This window comes from Salvia hispanica, chromosome 3 (genome assembly GCF_023119035.1).
Source record: "Salvia hispanica cultivar TCC Black 2014 chromosome 3, UniMelb_Shisp_WGS_1.0, whole genome shotgun sequence".
In the NCBI taxonomy this organism is placed as follows: Eukaryota; Viridiplantae; Streptophyta; class Magnoliopsida; order Lamiales; family Lamiaceae; genus Salvia; species Salvia hispanica.
The window spans coordinates 27,956,641-27,978,273 of record NC_062967.1 but is presented as its reverse complement, the minus strand read 5'-3'; the positions used below and the strand labels follow the sequence as shown (position 1 = coordinate 27,978,273).

At 37.5% G+C, this 21,633-nt stretch overlaps 4 protein-coding genes and 2 non-coding genes across 7 annotated transcripts; 2 read left to right on the top strand and 4 right to left on the bottom strand.

Annotated features, from left to right (window-relative positions):
* The first annotated feature begins 922 nt into the window (after positions 1-922).
* LOC125209130 lies at positions 923-6,735 on the top strand. Its single transcript, XM_048108739.1, has 8 exons — positions 923-1,137; positions 1,537-1,698; positions 1,778-2,047; positions 2,214-2,251; positions 2,336-2,461; positions 3,063-3,213; positions 3,294-3,961; positions 4,167-6,735. Exons 1-8 carry the CDS (start codon positions 1,062-1,064, stop codon positions 6,513-6,515), a joined length of 3,840 nt encoding a protein of 1,279 aa, XP_047964696.1. The 5' UTR covers positions 923-1,061; the 3' UTR covers positions 6,516-6,735.
* A 373-nt stretch (positions 6,736-7,108) lies between these two features.
* Positions 7,109-8,741, bottom strand: LOC125210712 (40S ribosomal protein S23-like). Its single transcript, XM_048110288.1, has 4 exons — positions 8,640-8,741; positions 7,717-7,872; positions 7,490-7,616; positions 7,109-7,400 (listed from the first exon to the last, which is right to left on the bottom strand). The coding sequence occupies exons 1-4, from the start codon at positions 8,642-8,644 to the stop codon at positions 7,260-7,262; spliced, it is 429 nt and encodes a 142-aa protein (XP_047966245.1). The 5' UTR covers positions 8,645-8,741; the 3' UTR covers positions 7,109-7,259.
* A 660-nt stretch (positions 8,742-9,401) lies between these two features.
* On the bottom strand, positions 9,402-12,715 carry LOC125211799 (interactor of constitutive active ROPs 2, chloroplastic-like). Of its 2 annotated transcripts, XM_048111735.1 has the most exons (4): positions 12,573-12,715; positions 11,406-11,461; positions 11,062-11,233; positions 9,402-10,914 (listed from the first exon to the last, which is right to left on the bottom strand). In XM_048111735.1, exons 2-4 carry the CDS (start codon positions 11,423-11,425, stop codon positions 9,649-9,651), a joined length of 1,458 nt encoding a protein of 485 aa, XP_047967692.1. In that variant the 5' UTR covers positions 11,426-11,461; positions 12,573-12,715; the 3' UTR covers positions 9,402-9,648. The 2 variants fall into 2 exon arrangements, with proteins under 2 accessions (XP_047967692.1, XP_047967691.1); XM_048111734.1 differs by lacking the exon at positions 12,573-12,715 and having other exon boundaries at positions 11,406-11,706.
* A 796-nt stretch (positions 12,716-13,511) lies between these two features.
* On the bottom strand, positions 13,512-13,616 carry LOC125217310. The gene has a single exon (XR_007175722.1). It is a non-coding gene; the product is annotated as a U6 spliceosomal RNA (small nuclear RNA).
* An 872-nt stretch (positions 13,617-14,488) lies between these two features.
* TRNAE-UUC lies at positions 14,489-14,560 on the top strand. The gene has a single exon. It is a non-coding gene; the product is annotated as a tRNA-Glu (tRNA).
* Positions 14,561-15,060: 500 nt separating this feature from the next.
* On the bottom strand, positions 15,061-16,512 carry LOC125211203 (protein DECREASED SIZE EXCLUSION LIMIT 1-like). The gene is given in 4 exon segments (XM_048110919.1): positions 15,061-15,187; positions 15,189-15,854; positions 15,856-16,287; positions 16,406-16,512. Coding segments are annotated over 3 exon segments (1,029 nt in total). The 5' UTR covers positions 16,152-16,287; positions 16,406-16,512; the 3' UTR covers positions 15,061-15,120.
* Positions 16,513-21,633: the final 5,121 nt, after the last annotated feature.

Genomic DNA, 21,633 nt, shown 5'->3' with positions numbered 1-21,633 from the left:
CAATATTTCTACGTAATCATTAGTCTTATTCAATTTTCATTCTATATTTTTCCACTCAATCCCAAAATATCAGCTTTCAAGTTCCATCCCAACTCATTATTCCACTGTCCCATCATCTGCCACTAGTGTCTTACCACCACCAAAGCCAATCAAGACAAAATTAAAAAATAACTCATCAAAATCTTAATATATTTATCATTTTAAAATGATTAATGTAAGATGTGATTTTTAATTTTCACAAAGAATTAGTTACGAACAATGCTAAAATAATGACACAAACACAAGTTTTAATTTATGCAGTAGTTGATCGAGATGAAATGCTTCTATCCAAGTATTATTGTAGAATACTATGAAAATATGAAGATTTTATATGATTCTAACTAAAAAGAAAAAAAGTATCTAAAACTTTAAATCATTTTATAGAAGAAAATTTTGATGCAAGAAATTATTTTCGAAAGCTTTTAGGCCTGAATAGCCCGATGGATTAGCCCAAAACCCGGCGGTTTAGGGTTAGGGTTGAAAATTTTTAACCCGAAAAATCCATAACCCGAATAGTCCGGTAACCCGAGTGGATTGGCCCGAACCCGAACGGGTTAGCCCGATTGACATCCCTAAGTGTGACTCATATTTTGGAGGAGTAACAATTTAGAGTTATTGATCCATACAAAATAAACAAAATGAAATAATACGAGTCACAACGACTATGTCAATTTTTTAATTCTCAATTAATTTTAAATTTTCCTTCAATAACGAAGCCATGCGTAAAAAGAGTTTGGCCTTCGAATTTGGAATTTGGATGTGAATAGGGGGCTTAAATCAATTTACTGAAACATAAAGGACTATTACGTAATAAACAAAGCGCTTTTCTTTAGAAAATAATAAAAAAAATCCATTTTCAGAAAACCGCCTACTCCACAATTCAAAAAACTAGCTCGTTTTGCGCTCTTCTCTCTCCAAATTCTCCCACTCAATCATTGTTGACACTTCAAATCCAAGATCTAGATCGAAACAAGGAGCTCGCGGAGCAGATAGGAGTCCATTTCTTCGATTCATCGGAAAAAATGGAGATCGGTGAGTGTCAGGAGATTGATCTCGAACTTGAAGCCGACGATCTCATTGGGGATTTTCAGCTCCCAGGTTTTTGTCTTTAACTTTATGGCTTCTCATTATTATTATCGTATTAGAATCTATTCATGTGTAGAGTAATTCTAGTTTTGAGGCGCTGGAGCTGCGATGGTGTTAGTTTCCTTATTCAGTTTAGGTTTGGGGATTAATAGACTCACTTTCTGGTCATGCTTGCCGATAAATAATTAAATTAAGAGATTGAGCAGTATTTAATTCAAATGAAGTACCCTAACTTATGCCAATGAGGCAAAAATCATGAACTGTGAGTAAAATCAGGGTATTTTACAGTAGCAGTGTTAATTTCGTAGTCTGCTATAGAGTTTTCATTTTGTGTTTAGCTAGCAAGGATTTGTTTGTAACTATTTTTGATTGAATTTGTTTGCTATAAGCATTGACTTTGAAACATTGCAGAAACTGTGGATGCTATAAAAGTAGGTGATAGTGTTGGCTTTGATGTGAATGATCGCTTGCCCGAACTGCATGAGTCGTCAGAACCTGAAAGAAAGCAAAGAAATGGAAGGTATAACATGCGAAAAAGCCTAGCCTGGGACAGTGCCTTCTTTACAAGTGCAGGTAATCTGTCAAATTCCCAGCCTGTATAGAATTCAGTTTTTTGGAACTCGATTTATAGTATACTTTTCTGAACTTTCAGGAGTGCTAGACGCAGAAGAATTGTCGAGCATGATTACCAAACCAGATAAAAAGGAAAAGCATATGTTACCAGGGATTCAAGAAGACCTTACAGGGTCAACTGAGTCTATCTCCACTCTTCAAAGTGATTGTTTGACTCTAGAAAGCAATGAGGATGATTTGTTTATGGACATTAGAGCTTCCATCCAAAGATCCAGTAAGAAAGCATCCAACTTCACTAATTCAAGCCGTAAGCTACCAGCTATGGTGCTAGATGGCACAGCCCTTTCATGTAAGCAAGATGTTTCTATTTGTGATTTTCCAGTCTTTTTTCAGCTCTTATACAACAAAGATCTGTTCAGCTTGGTTTATGATCATGTCTTTTGAATTTTGATTAACTTGTTCATGTATTGGGCTCCAAATTTTGCATATAATACTAATATTATATTCAAATGCAGCCCCCAAGAAGGAAGATTGTGTTTCTCCTCAAAATAAGGTAAGGCTGTTAACCAAGAAGTTACTGATTGAAATTGAGTTTCTTGATTGTTTTAAACTTGGTCCCTCTACTTCAAATGTGCAGTGCCCAAAACCATGTCTCAAGAAAACTAGTGGCCTGCAGACTGTCCGAACATCAAAACCTCAGCTTAAACCAATTGGGAAGCTAGCACCAGGAAGACCAATCAAGCCGAATCCTGCTCAATCACAGGTGATGTTGCCATGTTATTGCATATTTGTGGAAAAATTACAGCTTTGAAGCCGCTTCTAACTATTATATTCAAAAAGGAAATTTGACTTACCTTGCTTACGTTCACATCCTGACAAACTTAAATGCTTAACATTGTGAACATACACTCGCTGTCTATATGCTATATTTCTGTTGTTTCTTTTCAGATCACTAGCCATTTTACTATTCTAGTCTATCACTATTATGAAAGTGTCTATCCTTACAAAATTCGGTATACTTAACATCCTTGCATATTTCAACTTACGAGGATAATATTGTAAAACATTTTGCTATTTGTAGGTTTTATTTATTTGATACTCCATAGGATATATCCTTTTGTATCAGTTTTTAAAAGAAATGTAACAAAATTAATTTAGATTACTTTTTTTTTAAACTCATAACTTTTACATGCACCACGCATACTGTTTTGCTAGTCATATGAAATGGTTGATAAGGGCACTGGTTGTAGTTATGCTAATTGAATTACAAGGGCTACATGATCTTTAGACTTGATAGATTTGTGCCTTTGCATGCTCCGAAGTGAACTGTAACTTAAATAATTGACACGAACCATATCAATTAGGCTGGATCTACTGGTAAATCTGGAGAGATGAATTCAGTCGTTCCCAAACGACTCAAAACCATTAGCAGTTCTGTTCCCTCCTCAACTGCAGCAAAGCGAGAGTCTGTTGGGACTAGTCGTCTCAAACCTGAATTTGGAAGCTCTAGACAAGGTAACAAAAGGGTTAACTGTTAAGAACATTATGTTTTGATCATGAAGCATTTCCTGATTCTGACATTGTTAACTTGACAGGATCTGTCCCTGGCAAAGTCACTCAGCCACCCAAAGTATCGGCATTAGGTGGTACAAGAAAGGTGCAGCCAAAGCCTGCTGTATCATCAAAGTTTTCTTCAGTAGGCTCTTCAACTACAAGTAATGTGCCTTCGACAAGGTCCTCTACTTCAAGTGACAGCTCTATTAACACATCCTCTGGCAAAGCTACTAAACCTACACTTATGGTTGCAAGACGGAATCTTGGCAAAAGCACCACCAGTGGTCCTGGCCCATCTGGTTCCATCCCTAATACTCCATCAAGAGCTCTACCAAAGAACAAACTGCCAGCTTCCAATCTTTCAGCTTATCTAAAGTCTACTAAGATTTCCTCAAGTGTCTCACCAGCCAGTTCAATTAGTGACTGGTCTTCAGTGTCATCAACAACATCTTCTGTGGCCAACCTACGATCTAGTAACTCAAGGAGCAGTATAGATACCAGTTCTTGTAGGTCAGTGGATGGTGATAACCTGCGTTCGGATCCAAGGCATATGGTAGCCGGTCGAAAGGCTGAAAGACAAGGAATCCGGGGAGCTATCTCAACTTGCAACACTTCAAAAAAATCCACAGCAACATCCGGTACCCTTCAGGTTCCTATCATACCATCAGGATTACGATTGCCATCAACGAAATTTGGCTATTTTGATGGGGTTAGTCCTCACCTCTTTAACATTTCTTAACATTAATGGACATAGTTATGCATGAAATTATGAATCCACTTATCCTTTACCCGTAGTTGATGCTTATGTCATGTAATTTGCTCACAACTGTCTGCAACTGGAACACTTTTAGCTTTTCTTTTCATGGATCACTTCCTTAGCTATATTGCTAAAATGTTATGACTTCCATCTGCAGTCATCGTCTCGCACTCCTGATGGAAATCAGCGCTCTCAATCTACATTGCACCCTGTGATTCCCAAGAATGGTGCTGCTGCATCCACTCCAACTCGAAGCTCAAATGGGAAACTGAAAAGTGCAAAGGTTCCAACGGCTAGAATGCCAACTTCTTTGGCTAACTTAAAGTCTCCAAAGGCTGCATCCCCTTCCCCATCTCATGAAAAGTCACATGGTTTGGTAAAAGCATCTAGTGCTTCAATGGATGAGACTAATTCTTCTAGCTTATCTGCTGGAGTTAAAACTAGTGGAATTGGAGAAACTTATCAAGAAGCAGTGGAAGTTCAGGCTTATATCGAAGTTGCCACAGATGCAGGTGCTGATGACATAGACAACTTAGGCAAATTGAGGTTGACTAAAAACATGACGCTTGAGGATATCAAAACTGCTACTGCTGATGGTAACAATGCTTTGGAATCAGAATCTCTCAGTCAAATTGGGGATGGTCTGGTTATGATGGATGAGCTTAAGATGAACTCAGTTTCAACTTATGAAGCAGTAAAGAAAGATGAAGATCCTGCTAATTATCCAGAGGAAGGGGTCACTGGAGACAAGACAGGCATATGTGAAAAAATTCTCGAGCCAAACTGTCAGCTTCCTACTGATGCATCAGAATGTGCGTTCTCTTCTACTGCAGCTGCCTCCGAGGCTGCAGCCCGCAGATCAGCTATTTCTGTCAACGATTTCTCCTGTGATAGTCCAACAGAACTGGTTATCCCGGTTGCAGTTGCAGAAGATATAAGTGTTGTATTGCCTTCTTCAGGTTCAGAATGTATTGTACAAATTGACAGTGATCTAATCAAGGACGAGCCTGAGAAGAATTTGATTCCAACCTCTGGAACAAAGGAAAATGATACTACCAAATGTGAAATGGGAGGAGGATTAACCGAAGGGAACAAAGGCATACATCAGGAGCCGAACTGTCAACTTGTTAGTGATACATCAGAATGTGCACTCTATTCTACTGCAGCTGCGTCCGAGGCTGCAGCCTGCAGATCACCTACTTCTCTCAACAATTTCTCCTGTGGTAGCGAATGTGTTGATAACCCAACAGAGCTGGTTATCCCGGTAGCAGTTGCAGAAAATATAAGTGTTGCATTGCCTTCTTCAGGTTTAGAACATTTTGTACAAATTGATGATGGTCTAATAAACAAGGACGAGCCTAAGAAGAATTTGATTCCAAACTCTGGAGCAACAGAGAAGGATAATGATCCTACTAAATGTCAAGGGAAGAGAGGATTAACAGAAGAGAACAATAGTGATACATCAGAATGTGCACTCTATTCAACTGCAGCTTCCTCCAAGGCTGTAGTACACAGAACCCCATTTGCTTTAAAGAATTTCTCCAGCAGTAAAGAATCTGTGCTCTCTTCTACTGAAACTGCATCCGAGGCTGCCTGCAGATCACCTACTTCTCTCAAGAATTTCTCCTATCGCAGTGAATGTGTTGATAACTCAACAGAGCTGGTTATCCCAGTTGGAGTTGCAGAAAATATAAGCGTTGCATTACCTTCTTCAGGTTCAGAAGATATTGTACAAACTGACGATGGTTTAATCATGGACGACGAGCCTGAGAAGAATTTGACTCCAACCTCTGGAGCAACAGAGAAGGAAAATAATCCTACTAAATGTGAAGGGGAAGGAGGATTAACAGAAGAGAATAAAGGCGTACATCAAAAAGATCAGGAGCCTAACTGTCAACTTGTTAGTGATTCATCAGAATGTGCACTTTATTCTGCTGCAGTTGCCCCCGAGGCTGCAGTAAACAGAACCCCGCTCTCTTCTACTGCAGCTGCCTCCGAGGCTGCAGCCTGCAGTTCACCTATTTCTCTCAAGAATGTCTCCTGTGGCAGCGAATGTGTTAATACCCCAACAGAGCTGGCTATCCAAGTTGCAGTTGAACAAAATATAAGCATTACATTGCCTTCTTCAGGTTCAGGATATATCTTTCAAACTGACGATGGTCTAATCAAGGATGAGCCTAAGAAGAATTTGATTCCAGCCTCTGGAGCAACAAAGAAGGAAAATGATCCTCCTACTAAATGTGAAGGGCAAGGAGGATCAACAGAGGAGAACACAGGTGTATATCAAAAATATCAGGAACCGAGCTGTCAACTTGTTAGTGATACATCAGAATGTGCACTCTATTCAACTGCAGCTGCCTCCGAAGCCGTAGTACACAGAACTCCGTTTGCTTTAAAGAATTTCTCCTGCAGTAACGAATGTGTTGAGAAGTCTACAGAGGTGGTTATCCAGGTCACAGTAGCAGAGAATGCATTGCCTTCTTCTGAGGAGAAAGAGAACAGCTGATCTAGACTTTGTTCTCAGTTCAATCAGAATCAGTGAAGGTTGCTCATGATGCAAATGAAGCCATTTTCGCTCGACATCGACTTGGGAAGAACAGGCACAAAGAGAAGGATTTATTTCTATTTATGAGTTGCCAACACATGTTCTCTTACTTTCTTTTTGTTTTCTCAGTACTCAAAAAATGTCTTAGATTTGATCTTACTGCTGTTGATTGATTTGCATATAAGATTTCCAACACAAATCAATTGGATTTACATAACAGGCTATTTGGGAGATTTGGTTGTGAATGTTTTTGTAGATTCTATGTTTCTAATAACACTACGAACAATGTACATTAAGACATAGCTGTTTTTATGTTTGCATGAAATTCTAGTTTGTCAAATACTCAAATTCCTATACTTGAAAAAATTGATTTGTTTTGAATTTTTGGAACTTAAAATTTTTGGAGATTGAATAAAATACAAGGAGAGCCTAACTTTTTTTGTATATAACTAATAGAAAAAGAATTTAAAAACTCAAAAGGTATAAATGAGACGAGAACTAGAGAATATATCTAAATGACTTAAAATTCTGATCACCAAAATATCCAATCGAACTTGAAACTAAAAATAGCCAACAAAATTCACTGAATGCTTGTTCATGAACTCTTACATATAACGAAATAGAAGTTTGACATAAACTGAAGACAAAAAAAAAAAGTAAAACCAAGATTCAGCATTTCATCAGAAACATTAGTAGCAAAATCACTTAAGACCTAGGCTTCTCCTTCTTCTCCTTGAAAAGGGCAAGGAGGGAAACGCCCGATACTTTCACCACCTTAAATCTAACCCCGGGAATATCTCCCACAGCATGACCCTTCCTTCCAAATCCGGCAATCAATACTTCATCCTGTACATATAAAATAAAGTTTAGCCAGAGAAGATGAAGAACAATCAATGATAATCCAAAAGATAGAGTAACTAGTAATGGAAACCCACATTTTCTTCGATGTAGTTTAAGCAACCATCGTTAGGTACGAAGGCAGCAATCTTCTTTCCGTTCTTAATGAGCTGAACCCTAGCACACTTACGAATGGCAGAGTTAGGCTGCTTAGCTTCAATGCCTCTGCAAACACAGAAAAAGATTTTATGTCAGTTTCAATTACTCACAAACAGAATATGCGTAGGTAGAATAAAATCATTTGACTTCAGATATGGAATCTCACATCTTCTCCAGCACGATGCCCTTAGCATGTGACGAACCAGCAAATGGCTTTTTCCATTCATTTCCAAGGTGAGACTTCTTGTATGACTTGTCAGCCCACCTCTGCGTTCTGCGGTGGGACTTGAGCTTGCGCCCGGCTCCCATTCCACGTGTCTTTCTATAAAATGGTTGGTAAGAACGAGAACCAGTCACAAAAACCAAAATTGCATGGTAACCAGTGTTTAATGAATTCAGTTGCATTTTCCATGGAATAAATACAACAAGAGACAGAAACTACCACGAAGCCAACAAGTGAATTACAGCCATCAGTGAAAACCTTTTTTAATCTTTAGAAAGGTTTGACACCGCATTCGTAACGAGCTAATCTTTGGTAACCTCAGTGTATCGAGCTATGATCATTGTACATACCAATCGATTCCATGTACTTGTCTAGAAACCATATAAAATTATCTAACAATTTTGAACCAAAAGCTCCAATCTCACTAGAAATCCATACAAAACTTTCCAATTTAAAGAGTTAATCAACTATGACAAAAAAGAGCCTTAGAAATCCACTGATTATAAACTCTTTTCACAACCAGCTATGAATCAGATTACAAATCTAAAACTAATAGGTTGGCGCAAACGAAATTAAACACAAGCACATAAATTTGCAGATAAACATACATAATCTATACATGAGACAGATCTGAATGAAACCAACATCAACCAAAATCTTCCCTAAATCACTTTCCCATCCAAAAATTTCATGCGATTAGAAATCTCAGAGCCTTCTCTTATCCAAAAAAACACGAACTGAATCATTGCAAACAAACATAAATAGAAAACTGAGCAAAAAAGCTTCTTCAAAGAGCGAAAGATACACATCAAGGAAACATAAGGATAATTAAGCTAGAATTGGATAAAGAAGATGAATTAACATACCCCATTGTTGCTGATTTTTGAAAACGCAGAAACGGAGAGTAGCGCCTGCAACTTTTAGCTTGAGCGAATGGCGTAAAACCCTAATTTGACGACATAATAAATAGGAGCTCAATTTTCATATTGGGCTTTTAAGCCCATAATGAGGGGACTTTTAATAATTGGGCTTTGTGGAGTGCTCGAATTTTATTGGTTTTTTTGCAATATTATGTCGCTTACTCATATTTTAATAATTACTATAATTTTTTATTTGATGAAAGAGTGCATCATAATTCATATAGTACACGTATCCCTTCTACCGATAAATCAAAGGTTTGAGTTTATATAATCGCCATATAAATGACAATAATTATTGATAAAAAGTTTAAGATTCTTGATTGATATTTCCTCCGTAGCGTCTCACCTAAATTGAGTCATTTCAATTTTTTTAGTAAAATGCATAACATAATTACTAGTAGGTAGTACTTTATAATCTTTTTCACTTCTCTATTTTATTCTTTCTTGGTCTTTATTCTTTTATTATAACATGTGTCCTATGATATAATGCACTTAAATATGACACGTGTTAATAAAAAGGCATATTGCGAGAATATCAAAAGTTGGACCAATTTCAGATCAATCTCGTAATTTAAAAAAATATTTGGTTATATCATAACTTTGACATTTTTATCAACGGTCTCATAATCTTGAATTTGCAAGAAAATATGCATGATGTGAGACTATAAATTAATCTTGTTTAATACACCTAGTTAATCACGTCTTTAATTCCTTACACGTAAATATCATGTCAATAAATTCAGACGTAGCACGCCACATTTTTTCTCCGGGGGGAGAGAGAGTGTTCATAACAGTTGACCATATCAACTATACAAGATTATTACATCTAGATAACCATCTGCACTAATTCTCCTACAAATTTCAGACAAGAATATGTCTATAAAAAGTCACAAAGTGATCAAAATCAAGAACTGCATCAATTATTCAAAACAATGAAACAAAACCTTAAACAACTTCATTTATGTTGCCCTTTCTTCAGCAACACACCAATCTTCCTCAGCATATTCCCATTTTTCTTCTTAGGAGACTCCCCATCTGTCTCTTCTGAGCCTACTTTCCCACCAACCATGTCGTAGCCCAACGATCCCGTCCTCTCGACACACTTCCCGTTGGACAGCATGGCGGCCGCTGCCTCAGCCGCCTTCCTCCACTGCTCCGACTGCACCTTCAGCCTCCTCATCTCCCCCTCCATCTCCGCGTTCGCAGCATCCACCTCGTCTCTCGCCTTCTCCCTTCTCAAGATCTCGGATTTTAGAGCCTCGTTTTCAGCCTCTTTTTCCATTATGCTCGTTTGCATCGCTTCCAGCTCGGATTCTGACTTTTCCTTTCCCTTCTCAATCAGTTTCGCCTTCAGTACCTCGATCTCAACGCGAGACTCGTTCAGCGCCTCCACCAGCTCGGATTCTCTCTGCAGCGACTCTGACTCCACGTGCTGCACAAGCTCGTACGCGTCTCTGATCTGCAACGTGCTCTGGAGGTACTGGTCTTGGTACCTCCTCTCGGCAGCCTCAAGCGCGCCCCTTAGCTCGTCTGCTTCGCGTTTCAGACCATCAGAGGCGTGTTCATCACCGTTGAGTTTGCTGACAAGCTCCTCAAGCGCGTCTGCTTTGTTCCTCGCGTCCTCCGCCTCAGCCAGCAACGAGACGTTGGCGTTGGCATGCTCCAACCGCAGAGCTTCCTCAGTCGTCTTCACGACTTCCAGCAGCATTAGAGCCTTGCCAGCTTCCTCAATCGCCTGACATTCCGATTCTCTGCTATCATTCAACTCTTTCTCGAGCTTCTCGACCAACTCAAGAGCCTCTGTGAGCTCGTCTCTCAGCCTCCGAATCTCCCTAGCTTGGGAGGCTTCGGAATCAGTCACCCGATCCAGCTGGAGCTTCAGCTTCTGCGTCTCGTTCAGGGCAGAAGCCAACGCAGAAGAGTCCATCGAGTGCTGCTTCTGCACAGCTTCCAGTTCCGACTGCCAGACTTTGTCTCGGTCCTGAGACACCTTACGCAGCTCCTGCACCCGAGCCTCCTCAGAGTCCGAGAGCTCCTTCAGCTGGTTCTGCGTTTCCTCGAGCTTAGACGACATAGCTGCAAGCTGCTTGTTAACCTCGTCCGCCTCCTGCTGAGCCTTTTTCTTCAATGACTCGGACGAGCTCAGCTCCTCCTTCGCCTTCTTCAGCTCGTCCTGCAGCTGAGCCTCCGAGTCGGACACCCTGCTCGGTGCTCTCTTTTTCTACGACACGACAAAAGTAAGTCCAAATCATTACATCATCAGCATAGATAAACAAATGCACATTACTACTTGCATCTTCTGTTAATCAAAACTAAACATGTCCGTTGTCGATGAAATTTGGATGCTCGAATCGAAAGGTATACGCACCTCCATTGCCGGGCTTCGTGGAGACTTCCCAACAACTTTAGGACTCATATCCTTGGGTGTCTTGCTCTTTGGTGATGAAAACGAATCCGGATCTGATCCAGGAGTTTTGAGCTTCCGAGCTGCACGAGGTGTGGCAGGAGACAGCTTTGGAAAGACGTCGAGAGAGCCCGGCCTACACTCAAATAAAACACACAAAACCATAAAAATGTCTCAAACATAAGTATCAACTTCATGAAGCACAAGACAATCAAAAAACAAGCAAAATGGGATTCAAAAAAGCTACACCAATGCTTTCACCACACCATATCCATACAAAAAACGCGTTCATACATAAGCTACATTACCTCGGTTTAGTGGTCTGCATAACGTACGATCTCAGCAGGCGAAGCTAGCTAAGGCGCTGCAAAGATAGGCACATGTTTAAGGATCATGACTGAGAAAATGCAACCATTAGTAGTCGATTTTTGAGTCGAACAGGCAAACCAAACTACTAAAGAGATAAGCAATGCTATCCCTTTAAAGGGAAACCAGAGAAACAAACTCCACTCCCACCAACCATACCCAAAGTAAAAGAGGAAAAAGTGTGAAAAATGAAAATAGTAAAAAGCAAAGAAGTGACAGAGATGAGATATAACAAAGCAGCAACATCAAAGGCCAGTGTATCACTTTCCAAATATTTTCCTTTATTTTCACTCCACAATTTCAACTGTTTAAGGATAACAACTGATAACAAAGCAATCCATAATTGAGTAAAGTTGCTATAAACCTTCACATTGTGAGGCAGATGGAATTTGATGCCTATTTATTGAATTGCTTTATGCTAAAGAACAAGCAATTATTAGTAGCATTATTTTTCTAAAGTGGAGATATATCTACAAGACCACAAGAAAGCATAATATCATATAAATCATTTAAACTTTTACACCTTGAGAGAGAGAGAGAGAGAGAGAGAGAGAGTTATTGATGCCTTCAATGAAGTAGTGAGTTGTATCAAGCATTTACTCCCATGTTTAGGTCTGCAGAAGCAAAAATTGACATCCCAAAGAAAATAAAAATGAAATGAAAATTCATGATCCACCACACACACAAACACACAGCAAAGAGTAATAAAAAACTCATCTTGAATCATAAAATTTTGATTGGAACCTAACATCACATTGCAAAACCAACAACAAATTCCCCTCCCATTACAAAAATATAATCAAATTAAAAGTATTCCACAAAAACAGAGAGAGATAGAGATGGATTTCTGGAAAAAAGAGTGATAAAAAACTCATCTTGAATCATAAACATTTGATTAAATGCTTCAACACCAAACTTCCCACTTCACATTGCAAAATCAACAACATAATCCCCCTCCCATTCCATAGAATAACCAAATTAAAAGCATTCCACAAAAACAGAGAGAGAGTTCTGGCAAAAAGATTGCTTTTTTGGAAGAAAAGAAGCTCTGTGCAACAACAAAACTGCCGGCATTGTTGAATGCAAAGACAGCAAAGTCACTCACTCACCACTTGGAAGCTTCTCAAAATTCCAATAGAAATGACGAGAGAAAAACCCTACAGTGTGTGGAGAGATGAAACACAGTAATGAGTGAAGAGCTCAAGAGAGAGAGAGAGAGATGGATTCGGACAATGTGTTCAATCGCTGGCTGGTGATGCTGTTCCCGAGTCTTTGGCTCTCTCTTTCTTGCTCTCCTCCTTGTCTATTTTTGGAAGTGAGAGAAGGTGCTGTTTGGATTCCGATTTTTGGTTTTGATTAATTCAGGCAGCCAGAATATACCATAAATAATTATAATATTGTTTGTGAAAAATGACTTCGCCTTATTAGAAATTAAAAAATTACAAAAATACAAGGACTATTTTAATGAGACTTATAAGAGATTCGAATTAAATGAAAGTGCACTTTACATATGAACAAATTTATGATAAGAGTTGTGAAAATAGTGAAGGCTGTATGAAAGAAATAAATAGTTTATGTTACAGTACTATATTATAGCTATATAATTTTAAAAATATTATTCATGAGTTAATTGCATATTAAATTACGTAATATCTTGTTTCTTCTGCACTTTTTGAAATAAATAATGATATTTTTGTGATTATATTATATATGTGACCTATTTATCACAATTTTGTCTTTCTGTTAAAATAATGAAATCAAAATGATAAGTACAATGGACGTATGTACTAAGTAAAATACTATACTAGTATCTAATGTACAAAAAACTGGAAACTTATATCTATACAAGATACAGATATGAACATGTACAAATAAAATATTTGAGATACAAGAGCTTACTAGTTTTTAGAGTTTGAAGTCCAAAAAATTAGGGTTTTAGTCCCAAAAATAATATTATAAAATAAAAAAGGTATTCAATAAAAATAAAATAAAATAACCATACTAATATAAAAGAAAAGAAAAGAAGAGAAGTGAATAAACAATATTAAAAAATTTTGGACCATTTCTCGATTTATGCGTGTCATCCTTGCGCAGGGGCCATGCTAATCTTCTCTGTATCTGTTAGCTTTGTGCGTCTCACAACATCAATTAAATAAGTGAGGTGTATGTGAGGGCGCGTTGCATCTGATTATAGCTCATGATTTTTTTCTATTTTGGGGCTGAGTATAAATACCCATTCTAGAAGTGTGACGAGACATATGAATGAATTATGTAGGAAAAAAAACAAATCCCACACACTACATTTTTAAATTTAAAAAAATTTCAATTCATAACACATTTAAAATTTGAGATATCAAGATTAATCTATGATGTCAAGAGTTAGAAGTTCGAATCGGCTGTAGCAAACTCTTCAAATTTAATATTGCAGTCACAAAAAAAGGATCACTGCTGCATATATTTAAATATCCGTTTCATCGTCACTCAAACCGTCATTGGACACCACATGTCCTATGATCCCAGACTTTCTCAGTTGCTGAGATCTCATCATCTCATGAAGATCAAGAAATGTGAACACCACATGTCCTATGATCCCAGACTTTCTCAGTTGCTGAGATCTCATCATCTCATGAAGATCAAGAAATGTGATTGAATATGTTCCATTATGATGATAGTGTGGATCAAGAAAGTTTTTGTTTGTGATATGATGGAATTTTTTGAAATGGTGAGACCATATACAACTATAAATGTATGTTGTTGTAAGTTCAATCATGTTGTAGTTTATGATTGGAAATGTGAGTAGTTTACTAATACTTCACCACATTAATGGCCCAAATTTATTATTATTATTATTAATTATTTTTTTTGCTTAGATTTCCTTCTTTATCAATTATTTTATTATAGAAATTATTGAAAATATATCGAGCTATATCGTGGTGATATAAAAAGAACATATAAATATAATCCAAGTTACATCAATTTCAATATTATAGGTTGACTAAATTTAAAGCTTTTCATTTCTCAAGAATCCGTTGTCGTCCAGCGGTTAGGATATCTGGCTTTCACCCAGGAGACCCGGGTTCGATTCCCGGCAACGGAACTTTTTGTTTTTTTTTCCCTTTTTTGAGAAAAAAAGTTACTAATATATTGGGAAAAATAGAATTTAAATTACCTAATTTAAAGCTGAAAAGGTTTCACAGCTAATGCATGCAAATTTTTTTTAACAATATTCAGATAAAACAAATACTAATACTTCTCGTATAAAAGGAGTAAGTTAAGAATAACAAAGTCACATAATCTAACGCAGAGATTGTAAAGACTTTGCCATAAAGGTATACAAATTTGATAAATGTGATCAAAGCTGGAATTCATAAGATCAAATGTGAGTTTATCTATTTTGAGCCAGAGAGATCTGATTACAATTGGGGGATTTGTGATGCTGGATTTTTCTTCACTCTTTCTTCTCTATAGCTTTAATCTATATACATGTGTAAAACGTCTTTTTACAAGAAAATAAATAAGGCAAATTGCAAGAACTTTTTTTTGTTTAACCTGCAATTGTCGATTATAATAATTTGGACATTTTTTTCAATTATTGTATGACCAAAATAAACCATAGAACACTACAATCTTATAAATGTAGGCTTACACATTATAATGTCAATTTGTAGGAGGATAAAGCTCCCATAACGCTATAGTGGCATCTTCTGAAGATGAAGCCATCAGTTGAAAATGTGACAGCATTGCAAATTGCGTGATGGTATTTCAGTATAGCCAACGCATTCCCTTTCCGATAGTCATGTATCCTCACCCTGTGATCCCACCCAGCTGTGGCGAAAATCTTACCATCTGGCCTTATCGAGGTCCCTGAGATACCGGGTCTCTCCAAAATAACTTCTTTCTTGACCAAACACGATCCCATCGAAGGATTCAAGCTAAACGTCACAATTTTCTCATCAGCAGATCCCGAAACCCCTCCTCCACACCAACTGTCAATAGACAAGCTTAGAACTGCCTCCGAGTGGAATTTCACACTAGTCACCGGCAAGGAAGGATTTCTCAAATCCCATAACACCATTGATCCATCCTCGAACCCAGCAACAACGTGTGCATAAACCTCTGACTCGGATGGCAAAAAGGCTCCGATAGCCATGCACATTCCTCTCAACTTTGCAGAACGATCCACTGAGATCAGAGGCAGCAGCTTCACAAGCTTTTCAGCAGTGTTAACATCCCAAATCTCAACCACAGACAAGTCTTCCCCAGCTGTGGCAACATAATTACGCCCTCCAGTCTCCGAGCCAACCTCAGCTTCAGCATGGGGCTTGTCGAAAACAGAGAGCTTGCAGAAGTGATACGAATTGGTATTGATCGTGGTGAGAGGGCTTCTGGAGCTTGATAGCTCCATCCCTTCCTTGAGTAATCAGTCTGTTCTCCCCAGCAGCAGCAATGCTGATGATGCCATGAGCTGCGGTGTGAACCCATGATGATGAAATGGTCCTACGCTGCAACGTGTCCCAAATTCTCAGCTCCCCGTCGGTGGATCCACTGAAAAGGATGTTGTTCTTGACTGGATGGAAGCAAACATCTGTAACAGAAGCGCGGTGGCCTCGGAGAACAGCCACGGGATCGGGAGGAGGCCGCTTGCTCATTTTTCTTCTTTCTCTCTGAGGCAATATGTCAAACAGCATGGCTACAACCACTAAAGATACCACGCTTCATAGATAAAACCCGGAATTGAGTAAAATAATAGCTGTATTACAATCTTCAAGGAATAAAGCTGCAGCCTTGGTGTAGAATAGCCATAGCCAGAGCGTAGAAAAATCTCTGTATATACAAACAACCAACACACAAACAAATTACAATACAAAATTACAATATTTAAATTCAATTAGAGAGAAAGATGAGAAGAAATCTGCGAGGGGCGAGGGCTGCGACTCTTAACACGAGTCAATTCCGCCGATTGAGAGAGAAAGAGGGAGATGGAGTGTGCGTGCAGTGCCGATTTGGGGCTTTTTCACCTAGGGTTTCTACAGAATTTTAATTTTTGGGTTTATTTGTGTTGGATTTTATGATTAGGTAACATTTATTAATATATAGAATTCTGAATGGGTGTTATATTTATGTTTTAAAAATTAGTAGGTTTTAATTTGGACTATTTTTATTCGACTTTATATAAACTAACTATCACCCACGTGCGATGCACGACCCATTTTCTTTTATTTATACTTATTTTATATTGTAAATGATTAAATTCATAAAAATATCATTGTATGAAATCTGAAATCATAAATATATAAAATAAAAAACAATTATTATAAACTCAAACAAAAGGGGAAAAAAACACATATACCGAATGAGAACTAATATTATTATTTCAAGTTCTAAAACCACAAATTTATACCATAACAATTTATTGTACCAATAAAAACTCATATAACCTTATAACTAAAAATTACACACAAATTACATATCATTTAAATCAATTATATATCTACACACAATCATAGTAGCATATTTTATATCTAATGATCAGACCACTCAATCAAAGAGAAACCAACTCCGTTAGTAAAAGCCAATCCTTTAAGGCTTTAATCATACATTGACACAACCAAATAGAAGGGAAGAAAAGTTGAAAAATATGTAAGTTGAATATGAGGAAGCATGGTTAGCATAGACTGAAGGTACACCAGTGAAATCAATAGAAACCATAAAATTTAGCTCATATCCTCCAGCCAAGTAATCGAGGAATGTGAATACTCATCCACAATCGACTGACTCTTTAAAACCTACAGGAAGAAAAATGCAACTCTTAAATAGGTACATATATACTGAAAATACTCTTTCTAAACGGTCTGTTTCTTAACCTGCGTTGCAAAAATGAAGGAAACATTGCTGTGAACCCGAATCAACCATGCCACGATTGAATCATGGAAATGCAAAAGGGAGAAACCAAATTTTTTTATGAAACCGCAATACCTGCTCATCAGTAATTCTACGCAGAGGCGAACCACCTCCAATGGTAGCATACCCTTCCTTGCTCTTGGGAGCTCTCAACGTTGAAATCAGCTATGCCAAGGGACGTTGAAGGAATCCGAACAACCTTAGAAGATGAATAATGTCCTGCAAGATGGCATAAAAAAATATATCAACCATCAAATAATAAAACCAAATAATCACATTAATTTATTTTATGGTTTTTTTTGAAATCATTGTCCTCTTAAATGTTTGAATTGTATAGGACCTATTAAATCTAAATCATAGTTACTAAACGTCCATGAAGTTAATAGGTTAGTGGATAAGTGGCAATGAATGTCATTAGTGGGTAGTTAATCATGAAAAATTAAATTTAATAATATAGTAAGTATATTAGAATAATCTTTTTACATTATCAATGGCATTCATCTAATTATTTCCAAAACTCCCATTTTATATATTTATAGATATATTTTAATTTAAGTTCTTCTTTGTAATTAAATTTATATATTTTTACTTTACTTTTTATTTGAGTCTAAATTAGAATTGTGATAAAGAATTTAAATTGTTTTTATTTGGGTCAAAATTGAAGTTTTATTTGAATTAATTAGTAAGCTAAATGAGAACACAAATATGTAATCATTTCAATTTTCGTCCTATATTTACTCAGCAAAAATATTTAATATTTTATCCGTCTCGTAAAAATAAAGACACTTTCTTTTTTTAAATATGTACAATAAAAATATCTCATTTCCATTTATAAAATTTTCTCTCTAACTCATTATCCATATACATTAATTTATCTATCTATTTACAACTTACTTTAATTTGATGAAATCAATAAAAAAGTAGGAGGCTTTCTATCCAAAAAAAAAAATGGAGGATTATTGTTGAATTAGTAGGCAACCATATCTATGTAAGTGAATTTATAAATCTGAAAAAATAAATATTCACACTTATATAAGGAATTATATGACATGTCAGATTTAGGAGTAATACAAAGTGGCGTATTATAATTTTTTAAAATAATGTGTGGTAGTTTAGAGAATAAGAGCAATTGATGCAAGCTTTTGCACAACATTCTACAATATAATAAAACATTTTAATTGCTGCAAAAACATTCTATAATATTTTTGCAGTTAATTTTAAGAGTAAAGGCCCAAACTAGTCCTGGACATATGACCATTTTATAATTTTGATCCTAAACTTTATCTTTTGAATTTTTTGGTCTTGCATATTTCAAATCGGATCACAATTAGTCCTCCGTTAATAATTCCGTTAATTTTATAACAGTCACCGGATTTAACTCAATTTTGACTAAATTATACTGTTAATACCGATTTTTAATTATTGACTTAAAAATTAAGGTTTTAATTAAGGTTTTCAATTTCTGCCAAATAATTAAGGTTTTCAATTTCTGCCAAATATCCTCCCCCACCACCGCCGCCCTCCGCCTCTTCTTCCACGACTGCTTCGTCGGCGGCATTGAAGTTCTTACAGTTCTTACTCTTCATCTATTCCCAACCCCTCTGTTTTACTCTTCTTTCACATTCAATTTCTCAACTGTGTTTAGAAAATAGCTCCAGTAGTTCCTTCAACTGTGATATCTGCAAATTCTAAAATGATTAGTGTCTTGCAGTAATGAAAATGAATCTGTATCCAAAAAATATTGCTTCTACATCCATCAAAACTTCAAGCTCCTTGCAAAAAAATCTACAAATGCAAAAACTTCTCCTCTTACGGATTCTCTTAATTAAAGATTTGATAAAATTGTTTAGAGCATCCGCAGCGGTGCTCAAAACTCCGACCGTCCGTCCGTGCCAGCGGCACGGTGCTGCTCTTAGCTAAGAGTACGTCCGTGCCGCTGAGCACCCTTACGTGGCGTGTTCTGATTGGCCAACGACATGTTCAAATTTTTTTAAAAAAATCGAAATTTATTTAAAAAAATGTTTTTAAATAAAAAATATATATTTTCCCACTTCCCAAAAAATTATATCTGTTTTCTACCCACTTTTAATTTATTTTTCAATTTTTTCCCCCAAAATTCACATTTTCATCTATAAATATCTCCACTTCAACACAAAAAAATCACATTCTCATCTATTATATCATCTACATTCTCTCATCTTTGTTCTCAATTCTCTCATCTAAATTCCCACCACACTACACAATGTCCGGCTCCGGCGATCACCCCTCCGGCAATCGCGGTTGGAACCACGATTGGTTCGACTCCGACTCAATCCCTAGTCCGGAAGCGCAATTTACGGCCCCTCCTCAAACCCAAGGTTCGCAATTTCCGGGTGGCTACCGTCCTTACCCGGTGGACGACCAAAATGTCTCCGGGCACCCGAACCCGGATCGGGAGGGAGCAGCAGCTCTACTCCTACTCCTACTTCTATTCCTACTCCTACTCCTCCTACTCATGGCACCCGCACCCCGTATACTCTGGGTGAGATGATGACGATGTTCAAAGCCTACTTGGCAGTCTCCGAAGATCCGGACGTTGGCACGAACCAAACCGGGGATACGTATTGGTGGCGCATCACTCGTCTTTACAATGAAACCCGGCCGGAGGGGTGCGCAATTGCATCTTCAGATGCAACGAGACAATCGGTAAATTCCAGGGGTACTTCCAACAGGAAGAGCGGGTGGCGGGGAACGGCAAGAGCGAGCTCGATATCATTAGTGCCGCCTTGGCGACCTACCAAAGCTTGGAGTTCAAAGCGTTCAAGTACATCGCTTGTTGCCGGGAAGAAGGAGCCATCTCCTCCTTACGTCCTGTGGTGCAAAGACCAGTGGAATGAGGTATGATTCATTCAATTGCGCCGTTTCGTCTCTTACTTTGAATCTGGAAACTCGATAGACTCATCTTCTGGTGTTAATAGGTGAAGGAAGCTAATCCAGATGCTGATTTCAAGGCCATGTCGAATCTTCTGGGTGCAAAATGGAAATCTGTCACCGCGGAAGAGAAGAAGCCTTATGAAGAGAGATACCAAGCTGAGAAGGAGGCCTATTTGAAGATTGCAGGCAACGATGGAAGAAGCACAAGACTGCAATGGAGCTGCTCGAACAGTACCTGCAGTTGAAGCAGGAGGCAGAGAAAGAGAAGAACAAGAAAACAAAGTAAAAAATAACTCTAATTTTCAGTTGGTTTTTGCATAAGTAGTAGAAATTCATTTGTTGATGCTGCTGTTGTGTTTGGGACAGGAAGGAGAAAGATCCTTTGAAGCCGAAGCATCCACTTCATCTTCTCGAATGAGCGAAAACAAGAATGTCTTGGAGGTATACATAGTTAGGGCTAATAATTTTAAAATCTTAGGGTTGTTGAATGTGATTAGGGCTGAACTGAACTGGAATAACAGGTGAGGAGTGGAAGAACATGACTGATATAACAGAATGCCCCCTATGAAGAGGTCAGTTTTTGGTGGCTGAAATTTCATTTGAATGATGAATGTGGTTTCTAAATTGGGTATTTCGGCTTGATGATTTTTCTAGATAGCATTGCAAAACAAGGAACAATATGCGGAAGAGATGGAAGTTTACAAACAGAAGAAGGAAGAAGAAGCTGCTAACCTCAAGAAAGATCTCCAGAAGCAAGAAGCTAAGCAATTGCTCAAAAAGAAAGGGAAAACTGAAACTTTGATCAAGGTATTGCTTGATTTGAGGCCACGCTGATTATTCACTTCAAATGTTTATTATATATTGGTATGCAGAAAGAGAAAGTGAGTCGCCAGAAGAAGAAGAACGAGGAGAAGACTGTTGATCCGGACAAGCCAAAGCGGCCTTCCTCGTCTTTCCTTCTCTTCAACAATTGTACTATCACTGCGCTCATTTCGCTCAAGTGGAAGGTATTCTTGATTTGTGCAGATGAGGAAGGTTTGATTAGTTCAAGTGTAAAGTTGCAATAACTTCGATTCTTGATTTGTGTATAAGAAACAATAATTTGGCAGAAAAAAACAAAGATAATTAGGAAAACATCAAGACTGATGTTTAAGAATGATGTTCAACTTTGGTACTTTGAGTTTCTGTTTTCCCAATTAAATGATTATTTTTTTTTTAACTTTTGTGTTTTGACTAAAAATGTGAGATTAGATAGATAACAAACCAAAACACAAAATTAATGGATGCAACCAAAAGCTGTATTAATAAAGTAATGTTGTAGTCGCATGATCAAATCAAAACAAACATAGCAAGTAG

What these genes read in the sequence shown, in the direction of transcription:
- LOC125210712 (XM_048110288.1), bottom strand. An exon ending in GGCATCGTGCTGGAGAAGAT is followed by an intron (nt 7,617 to 7,716) that starts GTGAGATTCCAT and finishes CTGTGTTTGCAG; the next exon opens with AGGCATTGAAGCTAAGCAGC. An exon ending in TAAACTACATCGAAGAAAAT is followed by an intron (nt 7,401 to 7,489) that starts GTGGGTTTCCAT and finishes TTATATGTACAG; the next exon opens with GATGAAGTATTGATTGCCGG.
- LOC125211799 (XM_048111735.1), bottom strand. Translation starts at nt 11,425, where the DNA reads ATGCAGACCACTAAACCGAG. An exon ending in ATGCAGACCACTAAACCGAG is followed by an intron (nt 11,234 to 11,405) that starts GTAATGTAGCTT and finishes ATTTGAGTGTAG; the next exon opens with GCCGGGCTCTCTCGACGTCT. An exon ending in CACGAAGCCCGGCAATGGAG is followed by an intron (nt 10,915 to 11,061) that starts GTGCGTATACCT and finishes GTCGTGTCGTAG; the next exon opens with AAAAAGAGAGCACCGAGCAG.
- LOC125209130 (XM_048108739.1), top strand. Translation starts at nt 1,062, where the DNA reads ATGGAGATCGGTGAGTGTCAGGAGATTGATCTCGAACTTGAAGCCGAC. An exon ending in TGGGGATTTTCAGCTCCCAG is followed by an intron (nt 1,138 to 1,536) that starts GTTTTTGTCTTT and finishes GAAACATTGCAG; the next exon opens with AAACTGTGGATGCTATAAAA. An exon ending in ATTTGGAAGCTCTAGACAAG is followed by an intron (nt 3,214 to 3,293) that starts GTAACAAAAGGG and finishes TTAACTTGACAG; the next exon opens with GATCTGTCCCTGGCAAAGTC.